Source organism: Eschrichtius robustus, chromosome 11 (genome assembly GCF_028021215.1).
Source record: "Eschrichtius robustus isolate mEscRob2 chromosome 11, mEscRob2.pri, whole genome shotgun sequence".
NCBI lineage: Eukaryota > Metazoa > Chordata > Mammalia > Artiodactyla > Eschrichtiidae > Eschrichtius > Eschrichtius robustus.
In genome coordinates, this window is record NC_090834.1 from 89,823,500 (window position 1) to 89,840,939 (window position 17,440).

General features: G+C 35.7%; 1 protein-coding gene across 1 annotated transcript in view; it reads left to right on the plus strand.

Moving 5' to 3' along the window:
- Nucleotides 1–17,440, plus strand: part of PDHX (pyruvate dehydrogenase complex component X) — a 75,513-nt gene that overhangs the window by 51,937 nt on the left and 6,136 nt on the right. Inside the window, exons 6-9 of the mRNA XM_068556372.1 lie at nucleotides 2,164–2,338; nucleotides 3,959–4,106; nucleotides 13,811–13,869; nucleotides 17,074–17,232. Coding sequence (XP_068412473.1) covers nucleotides 2,164–2,338; nucleotides 3,959–4,106; nucleotides 13,811–13,869; nucleotides 17,074–17,232 — 541 coding nt within the window. The remainder of the gene's footprint in view (nucleotides 1–2,163; nucleotides 2,339–3,958; nucleotides 4,107–13,810; nucleotides 13,870–17,073; nucleotides 17,233–17,440) is intronic.

Consider the following 17,440-nt stretch of genomic DNA (forward strand, 5'->3'; position numbering starts at 1 on the left):
CTGTTTTAAAGTAACACCTCCTCTCACTCATGACTCTCAATCTCATTACTCTGCTTTATTTTCTTCACTATTGATTCATGTGTTTACTTGATTAATGTATGACTCTCCTATAGAATAACACTCCTTGTTGGGAAGTGTTTTAACATTATATTTTCAACACCTAGAGTAGAGTAGGTGCTTGAGAACTACTGACTTAGAAATGGAATTTAACCTCTTTGAACCTACTTACTCATTTATAAAGTGGGACTAATAATACCTCTCTCACATGGCTGGTGTAAGATTACATTAACATAACCACAGTACATACACAAGAGGCTCACTTTTCCACTTTTATTCCCTCTTTCAGTACTTAAAGATCAAGGATGATACAAGCTTTAAGATTTCTTTGTCAGTCTGACCTCTTATCTTAAATGTCAGCTCTTTAATTTTGAAACAAGTAACTTACTTGCACTTAATGTTAAGTTCATGTATCCCTTTCTGGACCTGATATAAAAATCATAGACTCTCCTTCCTTAAAAATGTACCAGTACACATTGGAAGATCCCTCCTATGATGCCTCCCCAAGCTCCACAGAGCATGCTCCACAGAGCATTCCTGCCTGTGTCAGTTTTCTATTGCTGCATGACAAATTGCAACAAACAGTAGCTTAAAACAACACCCACTTATTATCTAACAGTGCTGTGGGTCAGAAGTCCTGGTCCAGCATGGCTGGGTTTCCAGCTTATGGTCTCACAAGGCTGAAATCAAGGTGTCAGCCAGGGCTAGGGTCTCATGTGAAGGTTGGAGCCCTCTTCCAGGTTCACATCGTTGTTGGCAGAATTCAGTTCCTTGGGGTACTAGGACTCTGAGCCCTGTTTTCTTGCTTGCTGTCATCCAAGGATTGCTGTCACCTCCTGGAGGCCTCCTTCAGGTCTTTGCCACGAGGTCACCTCCATAGACAGTTCATAAATGCCTGTTTGCTTCTCCAATGCAAGCAGGAGAATCGCCATTCAAATTTCTTCTTTTAGGAATTCCCTGTTCCTTTTAAAGAACTTATCTGATATGTCTGGCCCTTTCAGGATGGTTTGCCTTTTGATTAACTCAGTGTCAACTGCTTTGGGACCTTAATTATGTCTACAAAATCCATCACCTCTGTCATGTTATGTAACCTAATCATGGGAGTGACATTCATCATATTCACAGGCCCACCCACACTCAAGAGAGATTATATGGGATATGTACACTAGGAACAGGAATATTGGGGCCATCTCAGGTTCTGCCTAGTATGTGATAATATCAAATCATTAACTGTGTTTAAGAAATTTTAAAAATATAATTTGCCTTTAGATTTGTGTTACCCTGAAGTTGTTTTTAGACTATGTAAAACCTTTTTCATTTAAAAAAATTTTTAGATTTAAAACATTTTTAATGTAAAACATTTTTAAGTACTTTAGAATTGTCAGATTAAAATTTTTGAAAAAGCTGCTTTGTTTAAGGAAGTACATGACTTTATACCACTGTAACTTCGAATGGATTGAGAGTTTGAATAGTAGTCTAATTATATCCTTTTAATAAACAAAGACACCTTTGTTTTGCAGAGTAATACAAAGGCAAGTCTGTTACTTGTTTAGTTATTTTTCATTCTAAATGCTGCCATAGGTTAGGTTTATTACATTAGATTGTGCTGATAGCATTTGAGGTATGATTTCCTGGCCATAAACAAGCTAATTTGCACGAGGATAAACAATGCTTTAGTAAATATTCTAATGAAAGTCATAGGTACAGTAAGCTTGACACTTTCTGAATGCTATATGAAAATTATTTCACAAATACCATGAATGAGGGTATGGCTTAATTTATGAATTGCTCATCTACCAAAAGACACCACCCCCAGAAATAAAGACTGATTTTCCTTTAAAAAGTAACTGTCTGCACCCAATACTTTGATAAAATCTGTTTGTTGTTTTGTTTTTAAAATGTGCAAATATTGTAGCCATTGGACAAATATGAATCAGTAGAACAGGTGAGAGACAAGATTTTCTTGTCTAGCTCAAGTTGTTTTGCGTTGTAGCCTTGACATCAGTATATTTCTTTATTTTCCCTTCACATCTGGCCTCCATTTTCTGAAAGTTCTTATATTCCTGGTTGCTAATCATGGTTATCTAACTCCCTTCTTATCTCCAGGGATGCTCTCAAACTGGTCCAGTTGAAACAGATGAGCAAGATCACTGAATCCAGACCCACCCCAGCCCTGCCAACCATTCCCACAGCGTCTTTACCCCCACGGGCCACAGCCAGGCCATCTTATCCCCGGCCAATGATCCCTCCAGTATCAACTCCTGGACAGCCTAATGTAGTGGTAATGTCATCTGAGTAGATTTTTATTTTTCAGATTTAAGTGAGAGAGAAAATAAGAACCATTACTCTATGTTTTATGAGTTCTTTTACCAGTCCATTATAGTAGTAGCTCAAAGTGATGAAGACAGAAATTCTCTAAATGTTTTGTTTTGCACATTTCCATAAACCAGATTTGTTTGTACAGTGCTAACTTCCAAATAGAATTATGATTCAATTTAAATTTGCCACAAGTTCCACAATGTCAGTGCCATGTATATGCTCTATAATCGTGATACTTTTCATGTCTTTTTTTTCTTGGGTGTGATACTAATAATTGGTAGCTGACACCAGCTCCCTTTTGTGGATATGTTTTATTTTTTGACTAAGGGAGTTGATAGTCTTACTGTGAAGAACTATAGAGATGGTATAGCTAATCATTCTCTCCTTCTTAGATACATGTAATAGCCCTTTTTTGTTTTCAAATTACTCCATTTTGCCTCTCTGTCTCCCTTTCTTAGTACCTTTTATGTCATTTGCTTCTCATCAGAAGAAATGCAGGATAATCAGGTTTGTTTAAAGCTGAATGGGCACCGAAAAAAATAAATAAATAAACCTACACTGCTTTTTCTGATGGAGAAATATATTCCAATATAGTATTTTAAAAGAATTAAAAACAGTACAAGTTTCATGAGAAACAGATTTTTTAAATGTACATTAATGATTCGTGACTACATACACAAAAGTTTGAGTAATCAAATCTTATTTCTTTAAAAAGTAAGTTATTCAAATTTGAAAGATAAACCTTACTTTAAAATTCTTACAGTATGTAGACAGCATTTATTTTATTTGATCAAGTATTTTGCTAACATAAGATGTTTAATTCCCACAGAAAGCATTTATAAAAAAAGAAGTCAGCTGTACTTTTGGCTGTTTTGTATTATCCTAAGTGACTGTAATCCAGTCCCAGAGTGGAGTGAAGGACAAACAAAGAATTAGACCTAATTTAAGGTCCATCATGTTTTTGTTAGAGGTTCAAGGAACAGAATGGAAAAGCTACAGTAAAGTTACAGGAAGATTTTATTATCCCATTCATACTTTATGAGTTTCTTGGAAATAAGATGCTCATGTGATTTTTTTATTTTTAGTTACAAACCAAAATAAAAATAATTTGGCAGATTATCTAGTATTTTGGATTACCTTTTTCTCATGTACGCCATTTTTATAAGTAAAAATTGCCTGTAGTTGTTGATTTATTGATTGCTTTGAGTTTTATTAAGAAGTGATGTTTGTAACAGAAGCTACTTACAGGCTTATAGGTGATATCTCAGTAAGCACACCCATGAGGGGTTTATTCATGATTTGGTACATTTCTTTTTAATCATCTTAAACATGGTAATATAGATGTTCCATTCACAACTGAAACATGAATTTTTCTGCTTTTTTTCTACAGTCATATACTGTAAAGTTAAAATTCCTCAGATTTCTTATATTTCTTCTTATACTAAGAATTTTTCATAACAGTTTTACTGTATTAATCTTTATTTTCATAAGTTAGGTCATTGAGACAGGATTTCAGTTACAGTTTGTTTGCTTGTTTTTTCCAATTCTATTTATGGTTTAATGGACATGTTATTCTTTGCAGGGCACGTTCACTGAAATCCCTACTAGCAATATTAGAAGAGTTATTGCCAAGAGGTTAACTGAATCTAAACGTACTGTACCTCATGCATATGCTTCTACTGACTGTGACCTTGGAGCTGTTTTAAAAGTTAGGCAAAATCTGGTCAGAGGTTAGTAAAGTTGAGTTTATTTAATGTAATACACATGCTAAACTAACTATTATGAGATCCTTTATTTATGAAATGCACATTGTGTAGCTTTTTCCATCAGTTTCATCATCTCGGCATATTTTAGTACTAGAAGAGAATTGGTTCTCTTTTCCTATAAGAAATAAATTGGTTCCATAGTATTGAATACGTCATACTTTTTGGTATGATATCTGAAGAAGCAGTTCTTAACATTTTAGAAAGTATAAAATCCAAAACTGATTTAAGAATGTTTTAGATTGTAAATATATCTTAGATATCACTCTTTATACATTTTAATTTTTAGTTCCTCTTCAAAATGTACTTTCATGTTATTAAATTTGTAATGTTTCTTCTCCAAATCTATTAAAACTAAGGTTGCTGAGAGACATATAAATTTTTAGAATGATCTGATGTTTTACTTTTTTCTTTCCAATCTGTATGACTTTATTTCATTTTCTTGCCTTATTGCACTGTCTAGGACCTCTGTTACAGTGATCAGTATGTGATAAAAGCAAACATTCTTGCCCTGTTCTTGATCTTGGGGGAAAGCATTCAGTCTTTAACGTTAGCTGTTGGTTTTTTGGAAGATTCCCTTCTTCATGTTGAAGAAATTTTCTTCCTAATTTGCCAAGAATTTTAAGCATGAATGGATGTTGTTTTTTTCAAATACTTTTTGTGTATCTTTTGAAATAATCTTTTCTTTCCTTGTTAATATGATGAATTACATTGGTTGATTTCAAATGTTGAATCATCTTTGTTTACATGAGTGATTCCTCATTAGTGAGTGATTAAAATTCATTTAATCATTAAAAATTTTCTCATACATTGCTTGATCCCATTTTCTAAAATTTAGCTAAGAATCTTTACACCTGTGCACATGAGAAATACTGGTCTGTCGTTTTTCTTTTATTGAGTTTTTTTTACTGGGTTTGTTATCACAGAATAAGTTGGGAAATGTTTCTTACTCCTTTATTTTCTGGAAGAGTTTGAGTAGAATTGGTTTTACTTGTTTTTTAATTGTTTGGTAGAATTTACCAATGAAGCTTTTTAGGGCTGCCATTTTCTTTATGGGGATTTTTAACTACAAATTCAACTTTTAAAATAGATTAAGAGTTATTATTTTTTCCTGAATGACCTTTGGTAGTTTGCGTTTTTCAAGGAATTTATGTCTTCTAAGTTATCAAATTTATTGGCATTAAGTTGATCATATTACCTTATTATACTTATAACGTCCATGTATACAGTTGGCCGTTCATATTCACAGCTTCTGCATCTGTGAATTAAACCAACCATATTTTTTTTTAATTCCTGAAAGTTCCAAAAAGCAGAACTTGAATTTGCCATGCACTGGTAACTATTTACATAGCATTTACATCATATTAAGTATTACAAGTATTCTAGAGATTTAAAGTGTACGGGAGGATGTGTGTAGGTTATATGCAAATACTACACCATTTCATGCAAGGGACTTGAACATTCTCGGATTTTGGTATCCAGGGGGTGTCCTGAAACCAGTTCCCCTCGGATACGGAGGGATGACTGTAAATGAAGTGAGATTACCGTTTTTTATATTAGTAATTTGTCTTCTAACTTTCTTGGTCAGTCTGGCTAGAGGTTTATCAATTTTATTGATCTCTTCAAAGAACCAGTTATTTGATTTTACTAACTTTTTCTATAATTTTGTTTTTATTGATTTTTACTCTCATCTTTATTATTTCATTTTTTCTATTTGCTTTGGGTTTAATTTGCCCTTTTTTTCCCTAGTTTCTTAAGGTGAAAATCGATGTCAATATAATATAATAAACTTTATTTCTAACATGAGCATATGATACTTTTAAGTTCCCTTTAAGCAGTGCTTTAGCTGTAGCCCATAAATTTTGGCATGTTTTATTTTCCTTCCTACTCAATTCAAGATGTTTTCTAATTTCCCTTGTGATTTCTTTTTTGATTAATCAGTTATTTAGAAGTATAAGTTTAATTTCCAAATATTTAGGGACTTTTCAGTTTTCTTTCTTTTATGATTTCTAGTTTAACTCCACTGTGTTTAGAGAACACACTTTGTATGATTTAAATCTTTTTAAGTTTGTTGAGATTTATTTTATAGTCATAATGTTACCTGGTCCAAGCTCATACTGCTCACTGCACAACAGGCCAATAAATTGAGAGACGAGATGTTAGGGCAAGTAATAGCAACTTTATTCAGAAAGCCAGCAGACCAAGAAGGTGGCAGACTGTGTCCCAAAGAACCATCTTCCCCGGGTTAGAATTCAGGCTGCTGTTATACTAAAAGGGTAGGGGGTGTGACTGGTTGTTGCAGTCTTTTTGGTGCTGGAACCCTTTGTTCTTACAGTGCCAGGGTGGTCTGGTCACAACGTGCCTGTAAACCTCCAACAAGGCAATTGCTTTCCGTTCTGCAGCTTTTTATCTCTATGTGAATGGAAAAGTGTTACACCTTTAAAGTTCAAGCCTCTGCGGCAGAGCATTGAGAAAGGGCTATTATGTATATTTCAGGCTATAGGCAATATTCTTTTACAAAGGTGCAGAGCCAGCTTGACTAAGCGCAGGCAATGGAGCACAAAAGTTAGTGTCCTTGAAAAGAATGTGTGTTCTACTTTTGAGGAGTGTTTTATGAATGTTGGTTAGGTGAAGTTGGTTGATACTATTGTTCTTACCTTCTGTAAACTTACTGATTTCCTGTCTCTTTGTTTTATTAATCCTTGAAAGAGGAGTGTTAAAATCCTTAATTATAATTGTAGATTTGTCTGTTTCCTCTCTTAGTTTTTATCAGTCTTTGCTTCATGTATTTTGAAGGTCTGTTATTAGGCATGTACACATTTAGGATTTTTATGTTTTCTTGGTGAATAGACCCATCATGTAATGTCCTGTCTGTTCCTGGTATAATATTCCTTATCCTCAAACCTCCTTTGCCTGATATTTATATAGGCATTCCAGATTTCTCTGATTAATGTTTTTATATTATGTCGTTTTACATCTTTTTACTCTGAATGTATCTGTATCTTTATACCTCACAAATATCACGAGTTCAGTTCCAGACCACCACAATAAAGCAAATATTTCAATAAAGCAAGTCACACTTTTTTTTTTTCTGGTTTTCCTGTGCATATAAAAGTAATGTTACACTATACCATAGTCTGTTAAGTGTGCAGTAGCATTATGTCTAACAATACTTTATTGCTAAAAATGCTAACCACCATCTGAGCCTTCAGCTGCTGGAGGGTCTTGCCTTGATGTTGAGTGCTGTGGATTGATCAGGGTGGGAGTTGCTGAAGGGTGGGGTGGCTGTGGGCATTTTTAAAAGAATAAGACAGCAGTGAAGTTTGCTGCATTGATTGATTGACTGACTCTCCTCTCACAAACGACTCTATGTAGCAGCGATGCTGTTTGATAGCATTTTGTCCACAGTGGAGCTTCTTTCAAAAGCGGAGTCAGTCTTCTCAAACCCTGCTGCTGCTTATCAACTAAGTTTATGTCATATTCTGAATCCTTTGTTGTCATTTCTGCAGTCTTCACAGCATCTTCACCAGTAGATTCCATCTCAAGAAACCACTTTCCTTCCTCATCCGTAAGAAGCAACTCCTCATCTGTTCAAGTTTTATCATGAGATTACAGCAATTCAGTCATATCTTCAGGTTCTACTTCTAATTCTAGTTTTCTTGCTGTTTCTACCACATCTGCAGTTACTTCCTCCACTGAAGTCTTGAACCCCTCAAAGTCATTCATGAGGATTGGAATCAACTTCCAAACTCCTGCTGATGTTGGTATTTTGACCCCTTTCCATGAATTACAAATGTTCTTAATGGCAGCTAGAATAGTGAATCCTTTCCAAAGTTTTTCAACCTACTTTGCCCAAGTCCATCAGAGGAATCACTGTATATGGCAGCTATAGCCTTATGAAATGTATTTCTTACAAGGACTTGAAAGTCAAAATTAGGTTTGATCCACAGGCTGCATAATTATGTTTGATTGTTAGCAGGCATGAAAACAACATTAATCTTGTTGTACATCTCCGTCAGAGCTCTTGGGTGACGTGGTGCATTGTCAGCGAGCAATCATATTTTAAAATGAATCTTTTTTTCTGAGCAGTAGGTCTCCACAGGGAGCTTAAAATATTCAGTAAACTGTTTTGTAAACAGTATGTAAACTGTATGCTGTCATACAGGCTTTTTTGTTCCATTTATAGAGCACAGGCAGAGTAGATTTAGCATAATTCTTAAGGTCCCTAGGATTTTCGGAATGGTAAATGAGCCCTGGCTTCAACTTAAAGTCACCAGCTGCCTAACCGGAGAGTCAGCCTATCCTTTGAAGTTTTGAGGCCAGCATTGACTTTTCTCTAGCTATGAAGTCCTAGATGGCATCTTTCAATAGAAGGCTGTTTCATCTACATTGAAAATCTGTGGTTTAATGTAGCCATCTTCCTTAATGTTCTTAGCTAGATCCTCTGGATGACTTGCTACAGCTTCTTTATCAGCACTTACTGCTTCACCCTGCACTTTTATGTTACAGAGATGGCTCTTTCCATAAACCTCATGAACCAGCCTCTGCTAGCTTCAAACTTTCCTCTGCAGCTTCCTCACCTCTCTCAGCCTTCACAGAATTGAAGAGTTAGGGCGACGCTCTGGATCGGGCTTTGGCTTAAGGGAATGTTGTGGCTGGTTTGATCTTCTATCCAGACTACTCACACTTTCTTCCTATCAGCAATAAGGCTGTTTTGCTTTGTTATCATTCATGTGTTCTCTGGAGCAGCACTTTTAATTTCCTTCAAGAACTTTTCCTTTGCATTCATTTGCAACTTGGCTAATTGTTCAGCACTAGAGGCCTAGCTTTCGGCCTGCCTTGTCTTTCAACACGCCTTCCTCACGAAGCTTGATCACTTTTTGCTCTTGATTTAAAGTGAGAGATGTGTGACTCTTCCTTTCACTTGAACACTTAGAGGCCATTGTATGGTTATTAATTGGCCTAATTTCAACATTGTTGAATCTCAGGGAATAAAGAGACTTGAGGAGAGGGAGAGAGACAGGGGAACAGCCAGTGAGTGGAGCAGTCAGAACACACGCAAATATTTATCACTTAAGTTCACCTTCTTCTGTGTGTGTGGTTCGTGGCACCCCAAAACAATTACAATAGTAACATCAGTAAGATTACTGATCTCAGATCACTATAACAAATATAGTAATAATGAAAAAGTTTGAAATATTGAGAGAATCACCAAAATGTGACACAGAGACATGAAGTGAGCAAATGCTGTTGGGAAAATGGCACCAGTAGACCTCCTTGAAGCAGGGTTGCCACAAACCTTCAATTTGTTAAAAAAAAAAAAACCCGCAATATCTGCAAAGGGCAATAAAGCAAAGCACGATAAAATGAGGTATACCTGTATTTAGATGGTTCCTTGCAGACAGCATATAATTGGTTCTCACTTATTTAATCCAATCCTGTGGTTTCTGTCTTTTTATTAAGATTTAAACTATTCACATTGAATGATTTGTTCTTTGTTTTTCCTTTGTAAAATTTTCTTTTGTACCATTTATTGTCCTTTGTTTTTGTCCCATCATTCTTCCTGTTTTTCCTGTTTCTTATCTCATTTTGGATTACTTTTTTATTTATGATCCCATTTTATGTCTCTCTTTTTACTCTCTCTCCTCTTTCTCATTATTTATTTATTTATTCATGTTTATTTTTGTGGTTCCTTTAGGGTTTACAGTATAATTCTTTATCACATCTACCTTCATATTTTTATTGCACCACCTCATGTATAATGTAAGCACCTTACAGTATGCCTGTATTCCCTCCCTCATCCTTTATGCTGTTATTCTTATGCTTTACTTCTACATATGATGTCAGCAGAATATATGTATAATTTTTTTTTACTTTAGCAAATCAACTATATTTTAAAGTTTTAAAAATGAGGGGAAAAAAATGTCTTTTTATACTTGTCTGTATTTTTACCAGTTTTGTCATTCTTCATTTCTTTGTACAGGACCAGAGTGCTAGCTATCTGCTATCATACTTCTGCCTGAAGAACTTTCTTAATGTTTCTTGTGGTACAGGTTGGCTGGCAAAAAATTCTTTCAGTTTTTGTCTGGAAAAGTCTATTTCTCCTTCATTTTTTTCCATCCCTTGAATTATAAATTCTGGTAAAATATACATAACATAAAATTTACCATCTTAACCATTTTTACCTATACAGTTCTGTGGTATTAAGTACATTCATATTGTTGTGCAGCCATTGCCACCATGCATATTCACAAAATTCTTCATTGTGTAAAACTGAAGCACTGTACCTGTTAAACAGTAACTCCCTGTTCCCCTTTCCCCTCAGCCTCTAGCAAACACTATTTTACTCTCTGTCTGTATGAATTTGACCACTCTGTATCTCATTTGAGTGGAATCATACAGTACTTGTCCTTTTGTGACAGGCTTATTTCACTTAGCATATTGTTCTCAAGGTTCATTCACAATGAGCATATGTTAGAATTTTCTTCCATTTTAAGACTGAATGATATTCCATTTTATGTATATACCACATTCTGTGTATTCATTTATCTGTCAGTGGACAATTGGTTGCTTCCACCTTTTGATTTTTATGAATATGCTGCTGTGAACATGGATATACAAATATCTCTTTGCATCTCTACTTTCAGATCTTTTGGTTATATCCCCAGAAGTGTTACTGCTGAATCATATGGTAATTCTAACTCTAACTTTTCGAGGAACTAACATACTGTTTTCTGTTGTGGCTGCATCATTTTACATTCTTATCATCAGTGCACAAGGGTCCCAGTTGCTCTGTATCCTCACTAACACTTGTTATTTCTGTGATTTTGATAGTAGTCATTCTAATGGGTGTGTCTCCTTCATTTTTGAAAGGTATTTTTGCTGGGTATAGAATTTTGAGTAAACAGGTTTTTTTCCCCCAGTGTTTTTACTTAAAGATACCATTCCATTATCTTCTGACTTGCAGAATATCTGCTGCCATTCTTAATCTGTGTTGCCCTGTATATGATGTTTTCTTTCTCTCTGGTTGCCTTCAAGATTTTTCCAATAGCAGCTTGACTATTATATGCCTAACATTTTTTGTTTTTTGTTTTTTCCCTATTGCATTTATCCTGTCTGGGTTTCTCTCAGCTTCTTGGATTTGTGGTTTGGTGTCTTTCATTAATTTTGGAAAACTCCCAGATACAGTTATTTTTAACTATATCTTCTGCTTCATGTGTTTTCTCCTTGGAACTCTAATTATAAATGTTAGACATAATTGTAAAGCTTAGATGTAACCTCAGCTCCCTAATAGGCTCAAGAGAGTTATGATTTTATAGTTTATGTTGCTTTTCCTCCCACCCTATTTGGATGGGCACAACTTTCTCTTGTGGCTTTCTACATCCTAAGTGAAAACAGAACTGATAAATCAGTATAGGTACAGGCTTTCAAACCTGACAGATTTTAATAGTCCAAGGAACCAAATGGAAAGCTATTTTAGACAGAGTGATCAGTGTTCAAAAAGTTAACCCTGGAAGCTCCCCTTACAGGTTTCAAATCATACTTGCTAGTTATGATATAGAGGTTATTGTGGAATAATTTTCCTGGTTCCTTCCTCTCATGAGGCAGGAAACAGTACTATTTCATTGGAGGTATGGATTAGTGTAGTATCTTTGCATGGACCAGGTTTAGTATGTCCTTTCAATTAGGGATTTTTTGATGAGTCTTCAAAGGGCCCACATTAAAGGTTATAGTATATAACATTCTGTAAGTATGTTCCACACTTTGTTTTGTAACAATATGCAAAGGAGAATATTTGATATTCCCTCACAATGTATTTCCTACTATCTTCTTAATAAATGTTACCAATGGTCTTTCTGTATGTTTGAAAATGTCCGCAATATAAAAAAAAAGCAAAAAAACTTTGCTGTATGTTTTAAATTTTATTTAAAAATAAAGGAACTTGAATAAAATCTCCTTTGCACATATTAGATTTGGGATGCCTATCAGACACGTAAGTAGAAAATGTCATGTGAGAAAGAGGGTGTATGAGTCTGAAGCTCCAGATACACCAGGATTCAAGATAGAATTTGGAGGAATCATTATCATATAAATGGTATCAAACTGAAAGTTCTCACCTGGGGAGATGTCAACATTGAGAGGAAGGGACTGAAAGTAAGTGAGCAGAGACTGGAATAAAACCAGGAGAGTCTGTGACACAGAAGTCAGAAAGAGAACGTGTTTCAAGATGAAGAAAGTGGTCAAATGTAGGAGTATGATGAGGGCAGGGAATTTTAAGTGAGGACTATGGACTTGGGCAGTAGATTTGGAAATCATCAGCTGGTAAATGGTTTGGGAAGTCTTCACTGTGGACATCTATGGATAGTAGGTAAAGTGAGAAGGAGGCTGAGCGAGGCATGAGAGGTAAGCACAGTGTGTTCATAAAATATTCTGTCTACATATTTGAATTTATGCAGACCAAATTTTCTGTATGTGGGTATCATTAAGTCTCTAAGCACTGGAAATCTGTTTGTTTTTCTGCTCCCAAAGGAGTTTTAAACAAACAAAAATGTTTGTGTTTCTGGAAATCTGAATGATAAGAGCTGTGTATTAGAAGAGCAGCTGACAGTTACCATGACAGTTTGACAGTATTTAGGTTTATGGTAATGCATCTAATCCCTTTCTGAAATCTTCGAATGCCTTTGGAATGAGATATCATTCATGTAAAATTCCATGATAGTAGAGTAACAGGATTTGTGTATCCTGCCACATACCATCAACTGACTAGATACCCATCTTAAAGTCTTTTTATAGAAGCCCTTGCAATAAAGAATCAAATGTAGTTTACAACACTTTCATACGCACTGGGAAAAGCAGAGGTATAAACCAAATGCTTTCATTAAGATCAGCTCTTTGGGAAGGGAGGGGACCCCAGCTTTATCTTAAAACATTATACTGGAAGGAAATTGATTTAAATGGATTCACCATAAAACTAGACAGAGAACCTCATTTTATTCATTGCGTTAAGACCCACGCCAACATTGCTTCATCTTTGGCATTTGCTGTATCCTGTTTTGTTAAGTTAAAAAGCAGCTCTTATTTAATGCAGTGATCTTAAATTTTTTCATTGTACATTTTGTTAGTAAAAAGAAATTCCTGAACATTCCCTTTCTCTATATATATCTGTGTTTGTTTCTTTAAAGTGACTACAGCTCTGTTCTGATATATATCAGGCTACAGTTCTGATATAATCCATGTATTATAAAGAATACACAGAACACGGACGTTTGAAAAGGATGCGGAAAAAAATGAATCATCTTGTAAACTTCCTGACTATATATGCCATGGACAGACCATTTGTCTTTTTCAAGACATGGGACTTGGATCTTTTCTTTCTGATTATGGTTGTCATGTATCTTTCCGGTTCTTGTGTATGATATCTGAGCAGTTTAAAAGAACTGTAATCAGGATCAGGAGAAAACTTTTATATTCGTGGTTAATATTATTTATCCAGGACCTCATATAATGCAAGTTTCTCTACTCAGAGGAACCATGACTAAGCAAACAAAACCTGTAATATTTTTTATCATTGTTTGTCAGTGCAGTCCATAATTTAAAAGTTTGAAATCATAATGGTTAACTTAAAAGTTTTATTATGAACACTAATTTTAATACACTTGTTTTTCTTTCAGATGACATCAAAGTATCAGTCAACGATTTTATCATCAAGGCAGCAGCTGTTACCCTTAAAGTAAGTAGCAAACCCCAAATAATTCTGGCTTCCAAAGTAGTCTCACATCTTGGGATTTTATATAATAAATAGAACTCTTTAAGTCACAAAAATTTTATAATTTTAATGCTAAAAATATTCTGTTATTTAATCTCACTCAGTTTTGCAGGTGGAGAAACTGAGAATCACAAAGGCTTACAACTAATTACAGCAGAATAAAGACCATTTATTCCACAACTACTAATTGATCCCCTAGCAAGTGCTAAATACTAGAGATATAGTAGTGAGCAAAAGCCGACATATTTTCTGCTCTCATGGGGCTTATATTCTAGTTGGGAGAGGCAAACAAATACATATGTCAGATAGCGATAAGTGCTGAGGAGGAAAGAAAGCAGGTTAAGGGAACAGAAGAACTAGAGGTGCTATTTTCAAAAGTTAGCCGGGGAAGGCTTCCCTGGCAGGATGATAATTGCGACAAGGCCTGTGGACAGAGAGGGAGAAAACCACGTAGAGGTGTGGTAGAAGATGCTCCAGGCAGAGGGAACAGCAAACACAGGCTGCGAGGAGTGGATCGTGTCGCCCAGAGACACGGTGCTGGGGATCGAGTGTGCCTGGAGTGGAGTTAGTGAGAGTAGGAGGGTAAGAGATGAGATTAAACATAAAAGAAGAGGGAGAAGGGCTAAGGGGGTCCCGAAGTACCCGAGGCCTTGCTGACAATGGGAAGGAGGAGGAATTTTATTACGAATGAGAAGGAAGTCTTTGGAGGGTTTTGAGCAAAGGACTAACATGATCTGACTTAAAACTTTAAAAAGAAAAAGGAGAGCCTGCTGCCGCGGCTGCAGCGGTTGTGTGGCACACAGCTTGCGGAGAGGCAAGGGTGGAAGTGGTTACATTTCAAAGGCAGAAGCACCAGGGTTTGCTGGTGGATTGGATGTGGAACGTGAGGGAAAGAAGGACAAGGGTTTTGGTCCAAGCAGTGGGAGGAATGGAATTTCCCACGTACTAAGACTGGGAGAGGAGCAGGTTTGAGGCAGGGAATCTAGACTTCAGTTTTGGACAAATTAAGTTCAGGAAGCCTCATAGTGTCCCAGCGGGGTGGCAGGAAGGCAGGTGAACGTCAGAGCCTGCAGTTCAGCGAGGTGTCCGACTGGAGGTGTAAATCCAAAGCCCAGGCTTCCTGAATCCCTGCTCAGCACCATTTGCTGTCATGGCTTCTTTCTATAACTGTGCTATTTTCTGCATCACTGCTTACTAAGTGCTGTATTTAAAGTATTTTTATAAGGAATTTATTTTTAGTTCTTGGAGAGTACAACTGTAGAGAATTTTAAAGGCATGCCTTTTCAGTCGTTTGGTATCTCAGTGTTCGTATGGTTTTTCTCTTTTGACCAAATAATATTTTGATTTATATTAACGATCTTCTAATTATGAATCATTCTTGCCTTCTTCAAGTGAGTCTCTAGTGGTCCTTTAGCTATTTGTTAAGATTTCATTTTATAATTTTGTTATCAGAAACCGTAAGTAATTGTAATTTAAATTGTGTGCTAGGTTTTTCAGGCTTCTCTTTTTCCTAAATCATTTTCTTCATAAAATGAATTTGGTTGTATTTTTCCCTTTCCTTTCTCTGTGCTTGTTTCAGTATTACAAAGATTTGTATTTCTTGAAGTTTTATAGAATTCACCAGTAAAAATATCTGAGCCTAGTTCTATTTTGAGGAAGGGGCCTTGGCAGCTTTCCCATTTTTTTCCCCTATAATTATCAAGCTGTTTGGTTTTCAGCTTTTTCTTGAATCAGTTTTAGAAATTTACATATTCCCAGGAAATCATTCATCTCACCTGAATTTCCAAACTTATTAGCCTAGTTATTTGAATTTGTTTCTTATAATTATTTTAATGTCCTCAATGCCTGGGTTTTTCCTGAACTCGGTCTCACTTTTATTATTGCATATTTGCTTTATCAGTCCTTTTACATTGTTTCATTATGTGTTCCCTCCTTCATTTCCCTAGGTTTATTTTGGTTAGAAATATCTTGTTAGAAAACTTGAATGTGTAATTCATTATAATTATTTTTTATTAATAAGAAAGTTTAAGATGAATTTTCCTTTGAATACAACTTAGGCTTTATCCTAGAGGTTTTTGTTACATAACTTTCTAATTAAATTTGTTTGCCAGACATTCTTCATTTGTGAGGGTTTTTTTGTTTTGTTTTGTTTTCTTCTTTTACTTACTTCATTGTCCATGAAGAATTTAAAATCTTCTGGGAGATTGGGACTTTATTATTTTGACAGAGTGGCATTGTTGAGTGAAAGAGTTGAGCCTCGAAAGAAGAAGTGAAAATTACAATTGAACAGTGGTGAAATGGAAATGAGTGTAGCATAAGAGTGAGAAGCCGGAGTAAAGTGGAAATTCATCTTAGGGGAGTGGTCAGGAGTAAAATTAGATTGGATGGAATCAAACTGTGGATTGCCATGCTTAAATGACATGCTGGGAGGCTTGGATCTTACTCTGCAGAAAGCAGTGAATTTTTGAGAAGAGAAATTAGTTTTTGATTTCTGTTTTTCAGCATCATTTTCTCCTGTGATGTCTGGCAACATTATCAGTACACACTGTTTCCAGGCATTTAGTCATCTCCTCTGGTTTTTTTCATCCTCAGTGTAGTTGTACGTATATTAAATATATACATGCTCCTATATAGTATATAGCATATGTTTATGAAGCCTAGGAAATCTCTCTTAAATAGGGAAGTCATTTATCAAGGGCCTGCTAATATTTCCCAGGGCTGCACTAGAAAGTCAGGCTTCCTCATGCCATAGAAGTAATGTGGTTGGATGTCACTACCCCTCTGCCCTCCCCTCTTCTCCTCAAGGTCATGTCGGTCATCATATGAGACAGGAAGGTTAACAAACGTTAAATACCTCCTAGCAATTAGGTTTCACAAAGGAAGCCCTTTTCTTAACCATGATATAAAGAGATCAAAACATGTGTACGTCATCAGAATTTCCTCAAGCTTGCTTCAAAAAAGATGGTATGTTTAATTATTCTTCCCAAACGTAAAAGATATTTAATGTAGAGGTCCAAACCACTTTTTTCAAATCGAAGTTTTATTTATTTCCTTCAGTCTAGCTATATTCACTTTCAAAACTACATAATAATGTTAGTTATTTTTCCGTAACAACCTTGGTCTAAAGCTACTTCTTCAGCAACATTTTTCTCTACTTCTGCTTTCTAGCAAATGCCGAGTGTTAATGTAAGCTGGGATGGAGAGAGCCCAAAGCAACTGCCCTTTATTGACATTTCAGTGGCTGTGGCAACAGATAAAGGGTTAATTACACCAGTCATCAAAGATGCTGCTGCTAAGGGTCTGCCGGAGATTGCTGACTCTGTGAAGGTGGGTTAGCACACGCCGCCACACTGTGAGATAGGTGTGTGTGCGCGCGCGCAATATATATTTTTGGTATTTCCAAGTGCTTATCAATTACGTATATAGACTTTTAAGTTTTTAATCCAGGTACAACCCATTTTAAGAACATTTAACATTTAAAAATTCAGAAATAACATGCGTACAAGTTAGGGCCAGCTGTGTTCAAGTTGGCTGC